Below are 18,897 nucleotides of genomic sequence, written 5' to 3' on the forward strand. Positions count from 1 at the left end.
AACATACCTGTCAAATTTCATGAAAATCTATTACCGCGTTTCGCCGTAAATGCGCAACATATAAATATTTAAACATTTGAACTTCAAGAGAAATGCCAAACCGTCGACTTGAATCTTAGACCTTACTTCGCTCGGTCAATCAGCTGAAAAGTGATTACACAGATGTGTGGAGAAGCCAGTCTATTGCTGTATTTCCATAAGGTCTATAGTTTCAATCAGGTACTTGTGGATGAGAATACTGCGTGAGGTCTACTGTTCACAGAACTACTAGTTATGAAGATACAAACATATATAATCATAAATAGAAATGCAAAACCGTCGACTTGATTCTTAGACCTCACTCCGCTCGGTCAATAAAATAAAATATAAATTATAAAGTCGAAATAAATAAAAGACTATTCAATCTAATCTTGAAGAAGTGTGCGGCCTCTGTACTGCGTTTAGTCTAATTGGTAGAGATGATGTTGTCCTGTGTATAGTCAGCTTCCTCGTCGTCACGATCCTCACTGCCACCACTGACGTCATCATAGAGCTTGGCACACAGCTTGGCCAGAGAGCCGGCCGCTCGGAAACGCTTGGTCGCTCTCTGTCGCTCGAGCTTCTTCTTCCACTGTAACACACAATAGAATCATAATTACACAAAATACTTGAAAAAATATATACAAGGGACCCCCTGGGCTGGAGAACTCGCTCAAGAGACTCACTGTTGTATTGTAAACTTTGAAACCCGCAACTTTTAATCAATGGCCCATATGAATAATACCAGAGCAAATGCTCATGAGCAAGAGCATCGAGCATCAGGTTTTGCTCATGAGCAAAAGGTAGGAGCAGAAGCATTTGCTCATTTTTATATGAATAAGCTTTACCTTATACTCTTACCTTATGCTCCTGAACTCTGGAGCAAATGCTCACGTATTTTAAAGATTTTTCATCAGCTGATTCGCTTTTATAGCCTTAATTTGTTTTTATAGCTTACGGAAGCGCTAAATATGCAAGTAGGGTGCACCGCTTGTGTTTGCGTCGTCAGCTCTGTTTTCTATTTATGATTATGAATAGAGTTTCAGGTTAGTTGAGTTTAGAATTTTGAAATAATAGCGTGAAAAAATGTCATCTCTATAATAATCTTTAGCATATCCTTATGATATCAATAGCCTTCTTATAATCGTCTACACTCTCATCTTCTTAAATGCCTATTTCCTATTTTGTGATGGCTATCTTTATAATCTTTTGTATTTATTCTTTTGTAGGGATAATGGTGTTATATATCATGGTTTAATCTGAAAAGAGTTTTATAGTTCTCAACTATTGAAGGTGATCGTATCTGGTATAGTTTCCTCTTCCTCATTCGAATTAGTTGAGCCATTTTACTATGAGCTAAAGGTGATAAGCTGCTCTAGACTTGACTCACATTTTTGAAGCATTTGCTTCAAAAGTTGATCAAATGCTCTAGTTTATTCATACAATTTTGAGCAAAAGCTTTTACTTTTGAGCAAATGCTCAAACTATTTTACTGATGAGCATGAGCAAAAGGTTTTGCTCACGTTTATTCATATGAAATGAAGCAAATGCTTGTTATTTTAGAAGTATAAGCAAATGCTCAACTCTATTCATATGGCCCAATATCTCAATGTAACTTGGTAAAAAATCAGCTGTCATGTGGACTATAAATTTCATGCAATGACGCATGCAATTCATAACTGAAAGTAAACAATCATAGTAGTTTCTCTCGACCTTCCTCTGCTTTCAACTCGGGGTGACCTGTTGCCAGTACATCTTGAAGGAGATTAGCTCTTGAGGGTGGAAGAAAGGAGACGGGGCCGCCGAAAGCAATGGATGAACAGGTAGAAGTTCTAGTGACCCTTCAGTGGTCGCCTATTGTTAATCGGTTTCGACATTTTCGTGGTCTATTGTTAAGGTTTCCACTCCCAGGAATAAATTTAATAAATAGAATTCTTCATTAATAACATTAAAGTGCTCACAGAGTTTTCATTTTCAACTATTTTAGAGTTGCCGCAAACTACCTTACTAATTAGAGAGCGCTAAATTCGAATCTGAAATCAAAATTTTGCATATTGGAATCACATTTTTTGTATATTGGAATATGGGCTTAAGCAAACTCAACATAACATTTTCCATTTTTCGACCAAATTTGACTTATGATGCATGATTTTGGACCGCCTTGACGAGACAAGAAGAATGAAGTGTAGTACGATGAAATCTGAGCACTGTGTCAAAAGTTATAAGTGTTTGAAATTTTGATCCTTGAGGTGTTCTTGAGCGCGCCTCTCCACTAGAAAATACTGAAATGAAGTGCATCTACCGGGTGATTCTCATAGAACATAATATCATGAACTAATATCATTGTGCGAAATATCAATGTGAGGACAATGTAGTTGGTGATGAAGGTTGAAGCTGAAAATTAGGTGTTTTTCACAATACAAGGAGCATTGTTGTCTGAAAATCTTTATAAGATAGAGCGCTCTACCTGATCTCAGATTGTAGAGCACAAAAATACGCCCAGAGGGATTTTGAATTGAACATCTAAATGGTAACAATCGGAAGATATTATCGATCAAAACAAAAATTCATCAAAATTGTTTTTTTCTTTGAATTTAACTCATTTTTGAAAAATCATAACTCAGTACTTATCAGAGATAGAGAAGTCCGAATGATCTCATTTTATTCAAAATTTTATAATCTAGAAAAAAGGGTGAGCAAATTTTTCTGTCCGATTACGGGATTTGGCCGAAATAGCTGAAAACTGGAAAATAAGCCGAAAATACGAGGTTTTTGGGCCACTCTGTATCTAACACAAGGAAATTTTGCATGAAGAAATTTGTTGTGGACTTCTCTTATGTACCCAAGTAATAATATATTAAAGAATCAGAACTACAATATAAATTGCATGCATCAATGTATATAGTGACTGGACTATATTTTCTTGTCGAATAAAATGTAATTAATTATTTAAAATAAGTCATTATAACATGGAGCTCATCATAGTCTTCAGATAAAGCTCACGTCATTCGTTAAATAAACCATAGAATATTATGATATGAAAAATAAATTCCATAAAATTCAAACAATAAAAAACTTTTAGTACCCTTTCATTAAAAACTTTCAAATATTTTAACGGTTAGTTTTCAAAGTTTTCAATAAAAGGTTACTAAAAAATGTTATATTGTTCTTATTTATATTGTAGCCCATATAAGCTAGGTGATTTCTCGCCACACTGCACAGAAAGCAGCTGTTTTCCAGTCCCTACGTAGATTTGCAAGACATTGTTTGCAGACGACTCTCGTCTGACGTCAGAACAGGTTTCTTTTCGGCCTAGGCCGGAAAGAGTACCCTTTCAGCCGCTAACATGGAACTAAGAAAGGTGATCAAAAAACAGCTGATCAAAAACTTTTCATTATTCAATAATTAAACATTTATAATAAAATCATCTTATTGTCATTTGAAAGAATAAAAAAATATAAACTCAACCTCCCACATAATTGAACATAATCTTTTAGGTTATTTAGACAAATCAGAATGGAAAATAAAGATACTTGGACAATTTCCTGATATTCAGATTACCTCAGATTTGCTAGAGCTATCACCTTCCACTTCTGCTTTTGAAAGTGCTTAGTAAACAACTATTCTCATATTGTTTATTTTTGTGTGTGGCAAAAATAGCGGGCAAAAATGTTCTTCCAGCTCTCAATCTTTTCTAGTCTTGAAAACCGATTTCGAGCCGGAAAAATCTCATTTTCTGCTCTAGGTACGAAATATACAATTGCTGATCGATAAATGACCAATGTGAGGTTGAGAAATGAAGGTTGGAAAATTTCTGAGGTGAAAGGAACAAAAAATGGTGGCAGGGCAGCCACACAAACCAGATGATGGAAGATGTGACGCCTTCTATGATGCTCTGCTCTATGGTCCCAAGATTAATGGCAGCTTCTATAGTGAGGTCCACGTTATAATGGCAGTGTACAATTAGCAATGGTATTACTATCCTTGTCTATCATTCAACAAAGTGGATAGCGCTATCTCTCTTTCGCTTTGCTCTGTTGTCAGACCGTTTTTTAACAATTTATGATTCAATTAACTAACAAAATATTCAATCTCTATCATGAAAATTGATTATGAAATCATTGGAAAAAAACTGGTGTGGTGCACTCACACAACTTTCCTTGCCGTTATGAAAATTGATCAACTGACGCTAGTGTTCCCGCGCATCGCAGGTCTACTTTCCTAAGATCTGAGCCAGCTGGTGACAGGAAAATAGCGCTGCAGACACACGAAGTCTGCTATCTCTTTATAGTGAATGATTTAATAGAATCAACAGTTGCCAACAGTTTGCAATTGAATAATCATATTTTCTCTAATTTCGAGCTTATTTTCAATTTTAGGTGAAAATGTTACTGAGCATCAATTGTAGAGATTTTCATGCTCAATCTTTTCCAATTGAAATGTTTAGTTCAATTGTATCTGAAGCCTGATAATTGAAAGTCTAGAATCAAACTTTGCATACATGGTGCAGTGCTCCTGAAATTTTTACAGGTATGGGACTTGTAGCAGTTGATAGATCAATGACTTTTCTAGGTATGAATTTGAACAGAATCGTATGTGCCGTTTTCGATAAAATCGCAAAAAACCCTGTTTTTGGCAACATTTTCGCCATTTTAGCCGCCATCTTGAATTGCATTTGATCGAAATTGTTCGTGTCGGATCCTTATAGTGTAAGGACCTTAAGTTCCAAATTTCAAGTTATTCCGTTAATTGGAGATGAGATATCGTGTACACACACACCACACACACACACACACACACACACACACACATACACACACAGACCAATACCCAAAAACCACTTTTTTGGACTCAGGGGACCTTGAAATGTATAGAAATATAGAAATTGGGGCACCTTAATTTTTTTCGGAAAGCAATACTTTCCTTACCTATGGTAATAGGGCAAGGAAAGTAATATAATTTCCTGCTTGATGAAATACAATATTGATAATTTTAAACGAGAATAAACAGTAAATATTACATCAATAAACCTGTATCAGCTAACATCTATAGAAGGCATTGATAAGATAGAGAGAATCAGCAAAGTTTTTCTCCTATCTTTCTCCACTTCCATTATAACGTGGACCTCACAATACGACTCTGCTCCTCATGGTCCCAAGATTAATGAAAGCCGAAGATGCTTTCTATAATGTTGAATGTGATGTCTGTCGTATACGTGTGTGTGTGGTGTGTGTGTGTGTGTCTGTATGAGAGTGTGTGTGTGTGTGTGGTGTGTGTGTGTGTGTGTGTGTGTGTGTGTGTGTGTGTGTGTCTGTATGAGTGTGTGTGTGTGTGTGTGTGTGTGTGTGTGTGTGTGTGTGTGTGTGTGGTGTGTGTGTGTGTGTGTGTGTGTGTGTGTGCGTGTGTGTGTGTGGTGTGTGTGTGTGTGTGTGTGTGTGGTGTGTGTGTGTGTGTGGTGTGTGTGTGTGGTGTGTGTTGTGTGTGTGTGTGTGTGTGTGTGTGTTGTGTGTGGTGTGTGTGTGTGTGTGTGTCTGTATGAGAGTGTGTGTGTGTGTGTGTGTGGTGTGTGTGGTGTGTGTGTGTGTGGTGTGTGTGTGTGTGTGGTGTGTGTGTGTGTGTGTGTGTGTGTGTGTGGTGTGTGTGTGTGTGTGTGTGTGTGTGTGTGTGTGTGGTGTGTGTGTGTGTGTGTGGTGTGTGTGTGTGTGTGTGGTGTGTGTGTGTGTGTGGTGTGTGGTGTGTGTGTGTGTGTGTGGTGTGTGTGTGTGTGTGTGTGTGTGTGTGTGTGTGTGTGTGTGGTGTGTGTGTGTGTGTGTGTGTGTGTGTGTGTGTGTGTGTGTGTGTGTGTGTGTGTGTGTGTGTGTGTGTGTGTGTATATATAGCGAAGGAAGGCTGGCCGTATGAGAAATGAGAGGACGCTGAGTCATCGAAACACGTCTGGAAGGGTGTTGTCAATATATACAGCTGGTCATTGATCAGTGTCAATTATTTGAAAAAAGGTGTTGCAGGACAAGAAGGAGAAAGATATGAAGAAGAAGAAGAAGAAGAAGACAAAGGAAAGAAAGAAGAATAAGATGAAAAAGGAGTAGAAGAAGAAGAAAAAGTAGAAGATTGCAAATGAGGAGAATATTGAGCTTCTACTTCTTTTTCTCCTTTTCTCCTCTTCTTCTTCTTCACCTTTCTTTTTCCTCTCCTCCTCCATCACTGGAGGAGTAGATATAGATGATGGAGATAAAGATAGAGACGAGAGAGGATTGGATCGAAAAGAGAAAGGAGATGTGAGATGTCGAGAAAATTGTTGACAGGAAAATGAGAAGTTTAGAGGGGAAGGAGGAGGAGGAGAAGGAGGAGGAGAAGGAGGTGAGAAAAGAAGAAGAAGAACGGAGAAGAAGAAGAAGAAGAATAAGGAGAAAGAAGAAAAAAGAAGAGAAGAAAAAGTATAAGATGAAGATGGAGATGGAGAAGGAGAAGATTTTACGACTACTCCACAATCTTCTTCTTTTTCTTCTCCTTCTACATCCCTGCAGATTAGATTGAGAAGAGGAAGGAAGATGGTGTGATGTGTGATGTAGAGGAATGGGTTGTAAAGAGAGAAAAAGTGGTGAGAGAAGAAGATGCGGAAGACGAAGAAGTGAGAGAAAAGATATGAAGGTGGAGAAATGGAGTAGTGGAAGGAGAGAGCTGTGAGAAAACATGTAAGAATGATAGAAGAATGAAAATTAGGGAAAAAGGAATATTCCAAAACGTTGAATGAGAAAAGGAAGTAGAAGTGTTCGTATAATCTTAGAGGGAAGAATAGAAAAAGGGAAAGAAGAAAAATAGGTAGAAGTATAAAAAGAGGTGAAAGAAGAAATAGAATAAGAGGATGAAGGAGAAGAACAAGACGAAAAAGAAGCAGGAGAATAGAAAGAAGAAGAAGTAGTAGATGGAGAAGTAGAAGAGGAAGAAGGAGAAGCTGGAAGCAGACGAGATAAAGAAGTAAAAAGGTGAAGATATGAGGAAATAGTGGAGAGAAAAACTAGGAGAAGAATTTTTGAAAAGGAAAACGGATAACAATATCGATGCTGAAGAAGAAAAATAGAAAAAGGACAAACAGAAGAAGCTAACGAGAAATGAAATAAATAGAAAATGTAAAGTAACAAGAACAGGTTGATAAATGAAGAAGGATAAGAAGAAGCAAACGAAGCAGAAACCTAGATTACGCAGACGATGAAAAAGGTGTGAAGAACAGCTTATCAGAAACTTTCTCTCAATAGGCCCATTTACAAGAGGAGAATGGATAGAGAGAGTGAAAAAAGACATAGTGAGAGAGAGCGAGTGAGTGAGAGAGAAAGACATATAGTGGAATATAGTGAGAGAGAGTGGAGAGTCTGTGAGAGAGAGACAGATAGAGAGAGAGAGAGGAGAAGTCATTTACTGAAAGAACTCAGCCAATGTCAACTCCAAATCCACCATTCATCTCTGTCCAATCATCAGCATCATCATCATCATCATCATCCATCTCTAACCACGAATAACAATACCCGTCTGTCTGCCATGAAAAATCGAATCCAATAAACTGACAACTTCTTATCTCGCTTTTGCGAGGACAAGCAAGACATAAAACCCATAACCCGTCGGGAAATTGTTAAGGATCATCATGGCGAATACTAGTAGTTCTGAGAACAGTAGACCTCAAGCAGTATTCTCATCCACAAGTATCTGATGTCACCTGTTTGAAATGTTAACAAACTCAGTTCACGTTTGAATTTGTATTTCATAAATGATATAATTCATCCAGTTCCGTGATAATCTTTCCATCTGATGAGAATTAATTTTTCACAATCAAAAATATTTTTCATCACCTATCAAATTAGTTCTTTGAAATGTGAGCATATTGGGCACGCATAATAATACAATTACTGCGAAGCAAAATATTGAAACCAGAGACCTTAAGCTTTATCGACCTCGAGAAATTAATCACGGTTGAAATTTAACCAGCTTTTGTGCAACCGGGCAATAGACATGTTGTTATGATCGTCACTATGGGAATTACTCGAATGTTTTGTAGCTCCCAAGATATCTTCTTCAACAATACATTCTCACTCAAAAGATTCATTCTTATATATTTGAATCGGCAACGATGTCCTCCTATTTTTCTACACTCCCATTACAACGTAGTCTTCACTATGGAAGGCAGTTGCAAGACAGAGAATCGACTGCGCTATGATTTTATCTTTCTCCACTGCTACAGATGGAAATAAATTGGAGGTAGCATTTTTGTTCAATGGATGATTATTATTGAACGAAATCTCAATTAAATGCTGTAAATCACCCCGAAGACTTCTGCTACTGCAAATATTGACAACAGGGCAAACAGCTAGATGGTAGTTCGATGAGCGGTACTATACAAAAATTATTTGTCAACACGGGAATCGAACCCAGTACCTCCTAATTGGCGATCAGGAATGCTTACCCTTACACCAAACAGACAATCTCTGGATAGCAGCGCTCATTTTATACAAAGCCATAGCGGCCAGTCAGTCTACAGATGGTAATAAATTTGGAAATCACATTTGTTCAAATGTTACCGTAGTTAATGAATAATTTATTAAACTAAAATTCCAATTAAATGCTGTAAATCACCCCGAAGACTTCTGCTACTGCTACTGCTAAACGTGATTTCCAAATTTATTACCATCTTCAGACTGGCTGGCCGCTATGGCTTTGTATAAGAAGAGCGCTGCTATCCAGAGATTGTCAGTTTGGTGTAAGGGTAAGAGTTCTTTACTGGTTGACCGAGCGACGTGAGGTCTAAGATCCAAGTCGACGGTTTGGCATTACTCTTAATGTTTAAATGTTTATAATGTTCAAATGTTTATATGTTTATATGTTGCGCGTTTACGGCAAAACGCGGTAATAGATTTTTATGAAATTTGACAGGTATGTTCCTTATTAAATTGCGCGTCGACCTTATTAGTAGCGCTCATCGAATTTCTATCTAGCTGTTTACCCTGTTGTCAATATTTGCAGAAGCAGAAGTCTTCGGGGTGATTTATAGCATTTAATTGGGATTTTCTTTCAATAATAATTATAGAAGACAGCGGCAAGGCAGAGAATCGGCAACGCTATCCTCCTATCTTTCCTCCTATCTTTCCATTATAACGTGGACCTCACTATACTTGTTTACCCTGTTGTAAATATTTGCAGTAGCAGAAGTCTTCGGGGTGATTTATATCACTTGATTGGGATTTTCTTTTATTAATATATTATAGAAGACAGTGACAAGGCAGAGAATCAGCAACGCTATCCTCCTATTTTTCTTCACTGCCATTTTCAAGTGGACCTCACCCATAGATGACAGTGCCAAGGCAGAGAATCGACAACACTGTCCTTCCATCTTTCTCCACTGCCATTATAACGTGGACCTGAATGTACTAACCTCGACATCGCGTGAAGGCAGATTGGCCAAAAACTGTCGCATCTCAGGCTTGGCCGGATCCGCTATGGCCAGCACCGACACGCACCCGTCTACTGTGCCCAGGATGATCGCCCGTCCGTCATCCGTACTCTCCACGGCACTCAGTTCCGCCTGCACCCGGAAGTTGGCTATCATCTCGGCGTCACCCGTCCTGCAAACGACACAACATCACAACCATAAATGCATAAACAACCAATATGAAACACGTTCATCACTTTTGAGAATCAATAACAATAATAATAGTATGCAAGATCAGATTGTAGCTAACAATGCCTATAGAAGACATAATTACTAGTAGTTCTGCGAATAGTAGATCTCGCTCATGAATACAACTTCCAATCTAATGAGATGGGCCAGTAAAGTAAGTACAGTATATTGTGAAGATTTAGCCATGTCATCTATTATTTTCTCCATTGAAAGTGCTAGAGACACTGTTTCCAGGGACACCGGACTTATCAAGGAGCCTTAATATCAAATACATACAAATTTCATCTTTCAAATGAAAAAGACTAAGAAATTGTCAAAAAACCACAGATTTATTGACACTTAGAAAGACCGGTTTCGGTCTTTATCAGAGATTGACAATGGTGTAATCACCGAAACCGGTCTTTCTAAGTATCAATAAATCTGTGGTTTTTTGACAATTTCTTAGTCTTTTCCATTTAATATGAATAATTACTACAATATCAACTTCTCAACTACACAAAAAGAAAAAAAAATACCTTTTACATTTACATACAAATTTACCTCTATACCTTCAGATACAATTTTTTTCTACAACTGCACTATTGGACTCCAATACAATAAAGATTTTTTTGAATATTTTATCCAATTAATTTGATGAATAAATTTAATAATTATAATATGATTCAATTCAATTATTCTGTCTAATCATAATATTTTATTTTATAATGATATATTAATATTAGAATAAGATAAAACAATTAGTATCCATCTGCAAAAAAAAATTGGTAGGAACGAAATTTGAACCTGGGTCCCACAGAGTGATATTCCACGGTCGAACTGACTCGGCTACCATGTGCTCATGAAATACTGCTCAATGCTGGCACCAAGAGAGTATTTGAGGTGACATAATAATGTAGCAAAAATAGTGCAGCAGGAATTTGGGTTCTTTGAAGAAATGCCACCATACTATTCTTTCTCTCCTGTATTTATTAGCACGGCCAGAAAAAGACAAACTTGAGTACTAGCCGTGAGTTCATTCAATATTAATTCTATATAATGTTTATGAATAAAAAATACGAGTTGATGAGAGATGTGAGTAATTCCTTATATTTGATCCAAATGGTTACTCTTATTGTAGTAGTCGGGGACTCTGCAGTCAAGGTATTTTACTCTGTAGCTGATTAATTTCATACGTATTGATTTTTAACAGTATAGAAGTAATTGAATTACTCAAAATTATTGGCTTACATAGAATGTAACATATAATGGCCCTCATAGAATTTATAGTATTCCTGGTGATGGAGCTTGTTTTTTTAGCGTTGACTATATAATAATAAAGCTTTATTAGATAGTATAGATTCCGCCTAATAAGGAGTATTTTCATTATCGAATAGATAAAAATATTTTGAAGACACAACTCCGCCTGATAAGGTGTATTTCTATTTTCATTTTCATTCATATTTGGTGAAACTACTGGGAAAAGATACGGTTACTCCTTGTAATATTTGTCTTAGATTAAACTCACCTGAACACTCGCAGTGTTTTCTTGCCGCTGTGGTAGTAGAGAACATATTCGTCAGTCTTGTTAAACATGCAGATCACTGTGAAGACTCCTTCCGCCACTTTCGGGATGAATGTCTTCACTGTGGCACCTTTCTTCAACTCCACCAACTCAAGTCCTCCCCTAGAAACAATCAATCAATCAGGATGTTCAAACTGTTACAACATTCTTCAATCCCATCAAATTTTGTCCTCTTCTAAAAATAATCAATCTATCGATCAATGAATCAATCAATCAAACGATCCAATCGAACGATTCAACCAATCAATCAACAAATTAATCAATGTAATTAAAAACAGAAACAAAATAGTTGAATGGGAAAAGTTACCGTTCAGAGGAGTGAAAAAATACTGAGCCAAGTACTTCTATATGGTGAGATCCATGTTATGATGACAGTGGAGAGGGATAGAAGAGCAACGTTGCCGATTCTCTGCCTTTCAACTGCCTTCTATGGTGGATAGCTCATACCGGTAAGCGAAATTCAACTGTTCATTCTTGTTTTAAATAATCAATTGAATTTTATTCGTCAAGAAAAATATTTTTGTCAATGATTAGCCTAAATAATACGTTTCTATAAGTGAAGTTAAAGGTTCTATTAATTATTATTTTTTATTTGTTGAAAACCGATCTGGTAACATTGCGCAGCTAGAAAAAAATAGCGCTATCTGCTTTGTCGAATGATAGACAAGGATAGAAATATCATTGCTAATCAAATACTGGAATTATAACCTGGACCAAACTATAATTATTCATTTATTATTTATTTATTTATTAGATAGAGCGAACAATACAATAGTCGGAAAAGAAAAAACAGGCTATTGCCCAAAACTTCTCTCAATTTCCTGATTTCGTCACAAATCGTCCAAATATTATGTAGGTTATGTTCACTTCAATTTCAACACCAAATCTTCAATCTAAGACTATGAATCAGAATAAAACAAAGAATTTCAAATTTAGATTATTATAGCAAATATAAGCTAATTGAAAAAATGTAACATAACTGTACATTCTTGTTTAAATTAATCAATAATATTTTATTGTCGATTATTTTATTTTAGAAGACGACCTAAATTTTTAAATAGGATAATCATTATTCTCAATAATAATCATTAAATCATGAATAATCATTATTCTCATTAAGAGAAGTGAAATGAAAATTGATTGAAATTGAAATTCATTCACAACACTGACATATTTACAAATATTTTTACAATTCAATTATTATGAATGTGACCATGAAGATGAAAAGTGGAAAGATTTTTAATGAGAGAATTTTGAATCCCCTACCTGGAAGGGGCATAGAGGCCGTACTTTCCATCTCTGGTGCAAATACCACCCCATCGTGGAATCGCCCTTGCCGGCCGTTTCGTTTTCAAATCCAAAATGGTGGACTTCTCAAGGTCGACCATAGCCACATGATTACCGCGGTTCGGCATGGCTACCAGGAACGAGACTTCCTGAAAAAGTATTATATTTTTAAATAGTATAATAGAATAGAAAAAGTATAATAAAAATATATTTATATTATTAATAAATAATTTAGTTATAGAGAGGTCCACGTTATAATGGTAGTGGAGAAAGGTAGGAGAACAACGTGGCCATCCTCTATCTTGTCAATGCCTTCTATAGACGGTAGCTGATACAGGTCTATTGATATAATATTAACAGTTCATTCTCGTTTCAAAAAATCAATTATATTTCATTGAACAAGAAATTATATTTCTAAATTATTTCATAATGGATTTTCATAATTAAGATGGAATATTCTGTTAGTTAATTATAAATTCTATATTGTTAGAAGACGATCTGGCAACAGACCAAAGCGACAAAGAGATAGCTCTATCCATTTTGTTGAATGATAGACAAGGATAGCAATACCATTGCTAATCAAACACTGCCATTATAACTTCAACCTCACTATAGATCTTAACTAAAATTCATTATGGAATTATTGAAAACTATAATTTCTTGCTAAATAAAATAAAAATTGATTATTTTAAACGAGAATGAACCGTTAATATTACACCAATAAACCTGTATCAGCTACAGTCTATAGAAGGCATTGCCTGTATTATTCTTTATTTATTCTTTTTACAATGGAGCACAGATCGGAAGAGAAAAGCTAATACCTTGTACTATTTCTCTCCCAATCACATACAAAACGCATGAAAAATGAATAAACTTTGTCAAGCTTTCTACAAATAATCTATTAACGGTAATAATATACGGTATGGCATCTCTCTTTGTTTAAATTTTTATATGTTGCGCATTTACGTGGAAACGCGGTAATAGATTTTTCATGAAATTTGACAGGTATGTTCCTTTTTGAATATTGCGCGTCGACGTATATACAAGGTTTTTGGAAATTTTGCATTTCAAGGATAATATGAAAGAAAAAAGGAGCCTCCTACATACGCCAATATTACCGTAAAAATCAGACTATAGAATTATCAAGGATTATTTTTTGAAGGTTGCGTTTGTCTATTATAGACTTATTTTACATCTTTCTCTTCGAAATAACATTTTCTACAAGTTTTATGGAGGAATATTTTGTGTTTATTGTACTTTTAACATAGTAAATCTGCTTGTAACCTTGGAGAAACTTATTTTTTGGGACCAAGTTTCGCGTATTTCGTCACATATCTTAAAAACTACGGTGGCTACAGGTCTGGAAACGGTTTTATTCAATCTTTTAGTTCATTTTACTTGGAGTACGCTGAATTTTACATCTCAATTATTAACAGCCAACAATAATACCCGTAGGGCTTCGTTTCTGCAGGGGAACTGGAATTCTGAAGATATCTTTCACTCTGTATAACTTGGTAACCCAGCATTTTCGGACCTATTAGAACTTTTTTATATTTTTTTTTTTGAGGAATCACACCCTGACTTATGGGCACCTTTTTTCAGAGAACTCTGTATAGATCAAAAATATCTACAAACTGTTTACGAACGCTAGGGCGTTGATTCTGGGTGAAGAATAAATCCAAATATCATATTTGAATTGTCCGGAAATATTCAGTTACTCGCACAGCGGCCATTTTGCTTTTTTTTACTCAATTTTTTCCAAATAATGGTTGAACATACGAAATTATAACTTCGCACGATCATTAACAATAGACAGAGCTAGAAAAAAAAATGATAATTTTTCAAATTCATAAAAAAAGGCGGCCATTTAAAATGTTGTTTCTCAAATAACTCAGAAACCGTTGGTTTTAGAAAAACTTTACAAGAATTACTTTTTTTAGTGAATTTGATTGCCTATCGATTGGTTCCAAATTGGACAATATTGAATGAGATATGGCAGCTTTAGTGGTTGGTGATCCACCTTTAGAGGTTTATGTAGCCTAACGTTATTTTATTGTTTGAAATGACCTAAAATCGCTTACAATTAACATGCAATGAAAATAGAGATTGTTGCATCATTGAGGCGAATCTATTAGCATGCCTTGATTTGCACTGCAACATACTTCCAGTGGCCACCTATCACTAAAGCTGCCATATCTCAGTTAATATTGTTCCGATCTAACAAAATAAGATACCAATCGATAGGTTATTAAGTTTACTGAAAAAAGTTATTCCTGTAAAGTTTTTCTAAAACCAACGCTTTCTGAGTTATTTAAAAAAAAAATTTTAATGGCCACCATTTAGTATTATGAATTTGAAAAATTATCATAATTTTTTTCTAGCTTTGTCTAGTTGTTATAAATGATCGAACAGAGTTTCAATCAGTGTTCAACCATTATTTGGTAAAAAAATATAGAAAAAGCGAGATTTTTACCCAGAAACAATGCCCTAGAGTATGTATAGGGAGTTCGAAAACACCCCACGTATACCTGACGTATTCTTAATTTAATTGCCACTAAGCTCACCTTGACACCAGGTATCTTGATGGGTATCTTGGACAGGAGTGCACCATTCTTGGCACTGAACACATGCACAGCTTCGCGGTGTCCCTTGTCGGCCGCCAGCACCACTATGCTGGCACCATCGGCGGTCACCACTGCCTCCTTGAAGCCCAGGCCGGCTGCTGCCCTCACAGGGTAGTCGAACGAGAACAGCTTGTTACCGTCTGCAAACACAAAAGTCAGGTCCACGTTATAATGGCTGTATTTATGATTAGTATTGGTATTGCTATCCTTGTCTATCATTCCACAAGGCAGGTAGTGCTGTCCTTTTCTAGGTCGACAACGTTGCCAGATATTTTTTTTAATGTATAGATACAGGGTTGTGCAGAGGAAGCGCATGTTTTTCGAACAGCCAGTACTCGTCAACGGGAGAGGGTATTGCCCTGGAACGAATGTTGGCAGACGACCCATACTATGCCATTTCAGTGGCTATGAGCGTTGGAACGTACAACATCGAGTGTTCGCTGTTAAGCAGTTTTTTTTTTCAGAAACAATGAATCTGTAGTCACAGTGCAACGCTTTTCCGTCGATATTTTAGAGTTGTGGGTCGAGGTGCAATGCCCGATCGAAATACTGTACTCCGATGGGCTGCAGCGTTTAGGAGTACTAGTTCTGTGATGAAAAAGAAACCACCTGGTCTTCCCCGTTCCCCGGAAAGTGTAGACCGTGTCAGAACGGCAGTTGTCACTAGTCCTAGACTATCGACTCGACGACACTGACTCGATCTACATTTTCAGAAGTACGAACTGAACAGGAAAAACCAGGTGGTTTCTTTTTCATCAGAGAACTAGTACTACTAAACGCTGCAACCCATCGGAGTACAGTATTTCGATCGGGCATTGCACCTCGACGCCAACTCTAAAATATTGACGAAAAAGCGTTGCAGTATGACTACAGATTCATTGTTTCTAAAAAAAAACTGCTTAACAGCGAACACACGATGTTGTACGTTCCAACGCTCATAGCAACTGAAATGGCATAGTATGGGTCGTCTGCCAACATTCGTTCCAGGGCAATACCCTCTCCCGTTGACGAGTACTGGCTGTTCGAAAAACATGTGCTCCCTATGCACAATCCTGTATATTCAATTGACAAAATATTCAATCTTAATTAAAAACATTATTATAATAAAAAATCATTATTTCATCATTGAAATATATATTCTCTTGACGGATGGAATAGAGTTAACAGTTATAGATAACAGGGCCGGATTCCGATCTCAGGATTTAGCCAAGTTCCAGACTTCAAACAGCTGGAGTCAAAAAATTGGCTTACCGAAACGGGGCGTAGTCATAGACCACGTTCAAATTAAATTTACAAGAACTAGAAAATTGAACACAAAATAAAATGAAGAGAAAATACTGTGAAGTTTCAGCTATTTTGGATTATTCAGGAATGTTGCATTTCGTGAAGGAAAAATGTTTCCAATCAAGGAAATAAAAAAAATAATAAAGATTATCATAATTATAAACTGCGACTACGCCCCGATTCCGAGAGCGAATTTTCTGACTATTCAGGGCCGGTTTCCGAGCTCAGGATCTATAAGTTCTCGACTTACAGGTCCACTCAAATAAGCTCTCAGGTCTAAATTGACTTTCTGAGTCACGATTTTATCATCTAAACTCCGGGGTCTATTAAGTCCTCGACTTATTTGAGTCCAGAACTTTAACGCAGTAAACATGAGGGAAATTCACAATATTTTGCTGTTGTATTGTTAGCATTATAACAAATCGGAAACAGCTGATTGCAGCGGGATGATTCAAATGAGCATGCTCTCCAAACTATTTTGTAAAAATACGTTTCGATTTCTTTGTAGGCCTATTCAAAGCAAAATCTTTGAAAGGTGAATGAATAAACATTTCATTTTACGTTATGCTATTATCGATCATTGATCCTAACCAGTGATTTTAGAATAAAAATTTCATTGGGCTATTGAGTTTGAAAACGTATTTGTTTTGAAAAAAAAAACTGGAATAATAATTTATTATTGTTATATTATTATTAATATGTTGAATATGACATTGATTAATAACATTCAGATTGGAAGATAAATTCCAAGGCAATCCTTGTATTACTTTTCTTGAACAATTTTAGGTTATGTCACATTCATCGTTAAATAAGGTTAGTTTTTTACGCATATTCCGAAACAATTTTATTGCAAAATAAACTTGCAAACTATAAATTGTGAATTTAGATGGACTAATCCAGATAATTTGGGTATTCCATGACATCTATTTGGCTTTTCATCTACTCCAAAACAATAACTGAATTGTGTTTGCTCAGTTAAGTCTAGAACTTAAATTTAAACCCTACCCCAGTCGAGGGTTTAAGATTACGCTGTTTCAAGTTCTGGACTTAACGATTCTTGATAAATCCTCGACTCGGAAAGAGGCGAGAATCTAATTCAAGTCCTGGACTTATAAGCCCTTCACTCAGAAAGCGAAATTATAAACTCCAGGGTCTAACGTGATCTCTAAACTCCAGGGTCCTCAACTACGTTAACGCCCTGACTCGGAAAGCCAATTTTCTGACTCCAGAGTTTAAAGCCAGTTAAAGTCTAGAACTTAGCTAAATCCCGAGCTCGGAAACCGGTCCTTAAAGTCTAGAACTAGAGGTGCATTTTCGTTTGTGCGTAAATTTCTGCAGTCGACGACGACAAGCATTGTTGACATTCATATTGTCCGAATTTCAAGTATGCTTAAACAGCTGATCAAATAAATTTTCATTAGTAGTTGTGCTTATTATTCAAGAATCGAAACATTTCTAATAATATCAACATATTGCAAATTAACAGTATAAAAAAGTATAAACTCAACCTCCCCCATTAAAACATAATCTTTTGGGTTATCCAGACACATTGGAATCTACCCAATCTGCGATCCTCACCCTGTCGTGGTCGACCACGACATTCACGCACAAACGAAAATCCAGCTTTAGCTGAATCCCGAGCTCGGAAACAGGCTCCTAATACTACAATTTCAACTATACACTGTAGACTGTAGAAGGCATACATCCTATTACATAGCCAAACAACCTCAAATCTTATAGTTTCTACCATAGTTTTTACTTTCCTTGCCCTATTACCATAGGTAAGGAAAGTATTGCTTTCCAAAAAAAAAATTAAGGTACCCCAATTTCAAGTTTTCTATACGTTTCAAGTCCCCCAGAGTCCAAAAACATGATTTTTGGGTGTTGGTCTGTGTGTGTGTGTATGTGTGTGTGTGTTGTGTGTGTGTGTGTGTGTGTGTGTGTGTGTGTGTGTGTGTGTGTGTGGTGTGTGTGTGTGTGTGTGTGGTGTGTGTGTGTGTGTGGTGGTGTGTGTGTGTGGTGTGTGAACACGATAACTCCATTCCTAATCAACCGATTGACTTGAAATTTTAAACTTAAGGTCCTTATACCATGAGGATCCGACAATAAGAAATTCAATAGAATTCAATTCAATATGGCGAAAAAAATGGCGGATAATTTCTAAAAAAACATGTTTTTCACGTTTTTCTCGAAAACGGCTCTAACAATTTTCTTCAAATTTATACCATGAATAGCGGATTTATAAGCCCTAGCAACTGACATGAGTCTCATTTCTGGGAAAATTGCAGGAGCTCCGTAATATTCTTGAGAAAAATGGCGGATAATTACTAAAAAAACCATGTTTTTCACGATTTTCTCAAAAATAACTTGACCGATTTTTTTCAAATTTATACCCTGTATAGTTATTACTCAGCTCTATCAGCTGGCATGAGTCTCCTTTCTGGGAAACCAATGGGGGG

At 36.3% G+C, this 18,897-nt stretch overlaps 1 protein-coding gene across 1 annotated transcript in view; it reads right to left on the bottom strand.

Moving 5' to 3' along the window:
* Nucleotides 1–290: 290 nt before the first annotated feature.
* Nucleotides 291–18,897, bottom strand: part of LOC111054278 (NACHT and WD repeat domain-containing protein 2) — a 129,580-nt gene continuing 110,973 nt past the window's right edge. The window contains exons 24-28 of the mRNA XM_039419720.1: nucleotides 15,095–15,294; nucleotides 12,510–12,679; nucleotides 11,187–11,345; nucleotides 9,437–9,626; nucleotides 291–610 (exon numbers count right to left, since the gene is read on the bottom strand). Coding sequence (XP_039275654.1) covers nucleotides 446–610; nucleotides 9,437–9,626; nucleotides 11,187–11,345; nucleotides 12,510–12,679; nucleotides 15,095–15,294 — 884 coding nt within the window. The 3' untranslated portion in view covers nucleotides 291–445. The remainder of the gene's footprint in view (nucleotides 611–9,436; nucleotides 9,627–11,186; nucleotides 11,346–12,509; nucleotides 12,680–15,094; nucleotides 15,295–18,897) is intronic.

Source organism: Nilaparvata lugens, chromosome 1 (genome assembly GCF_014356525.2).
Source record: "Nilaparvata lugens isolate BPH chromosome 1, ASM1435652v1, whole genome shotgun sequence".
NCBI classification, from domain to species: domain Eukaryota; kingdom Metazoa; phylum Arthropoda; class Insecta; order Hemiptera; family Delphacidae; genus Nilaparvata; species Nilaparvata lugens.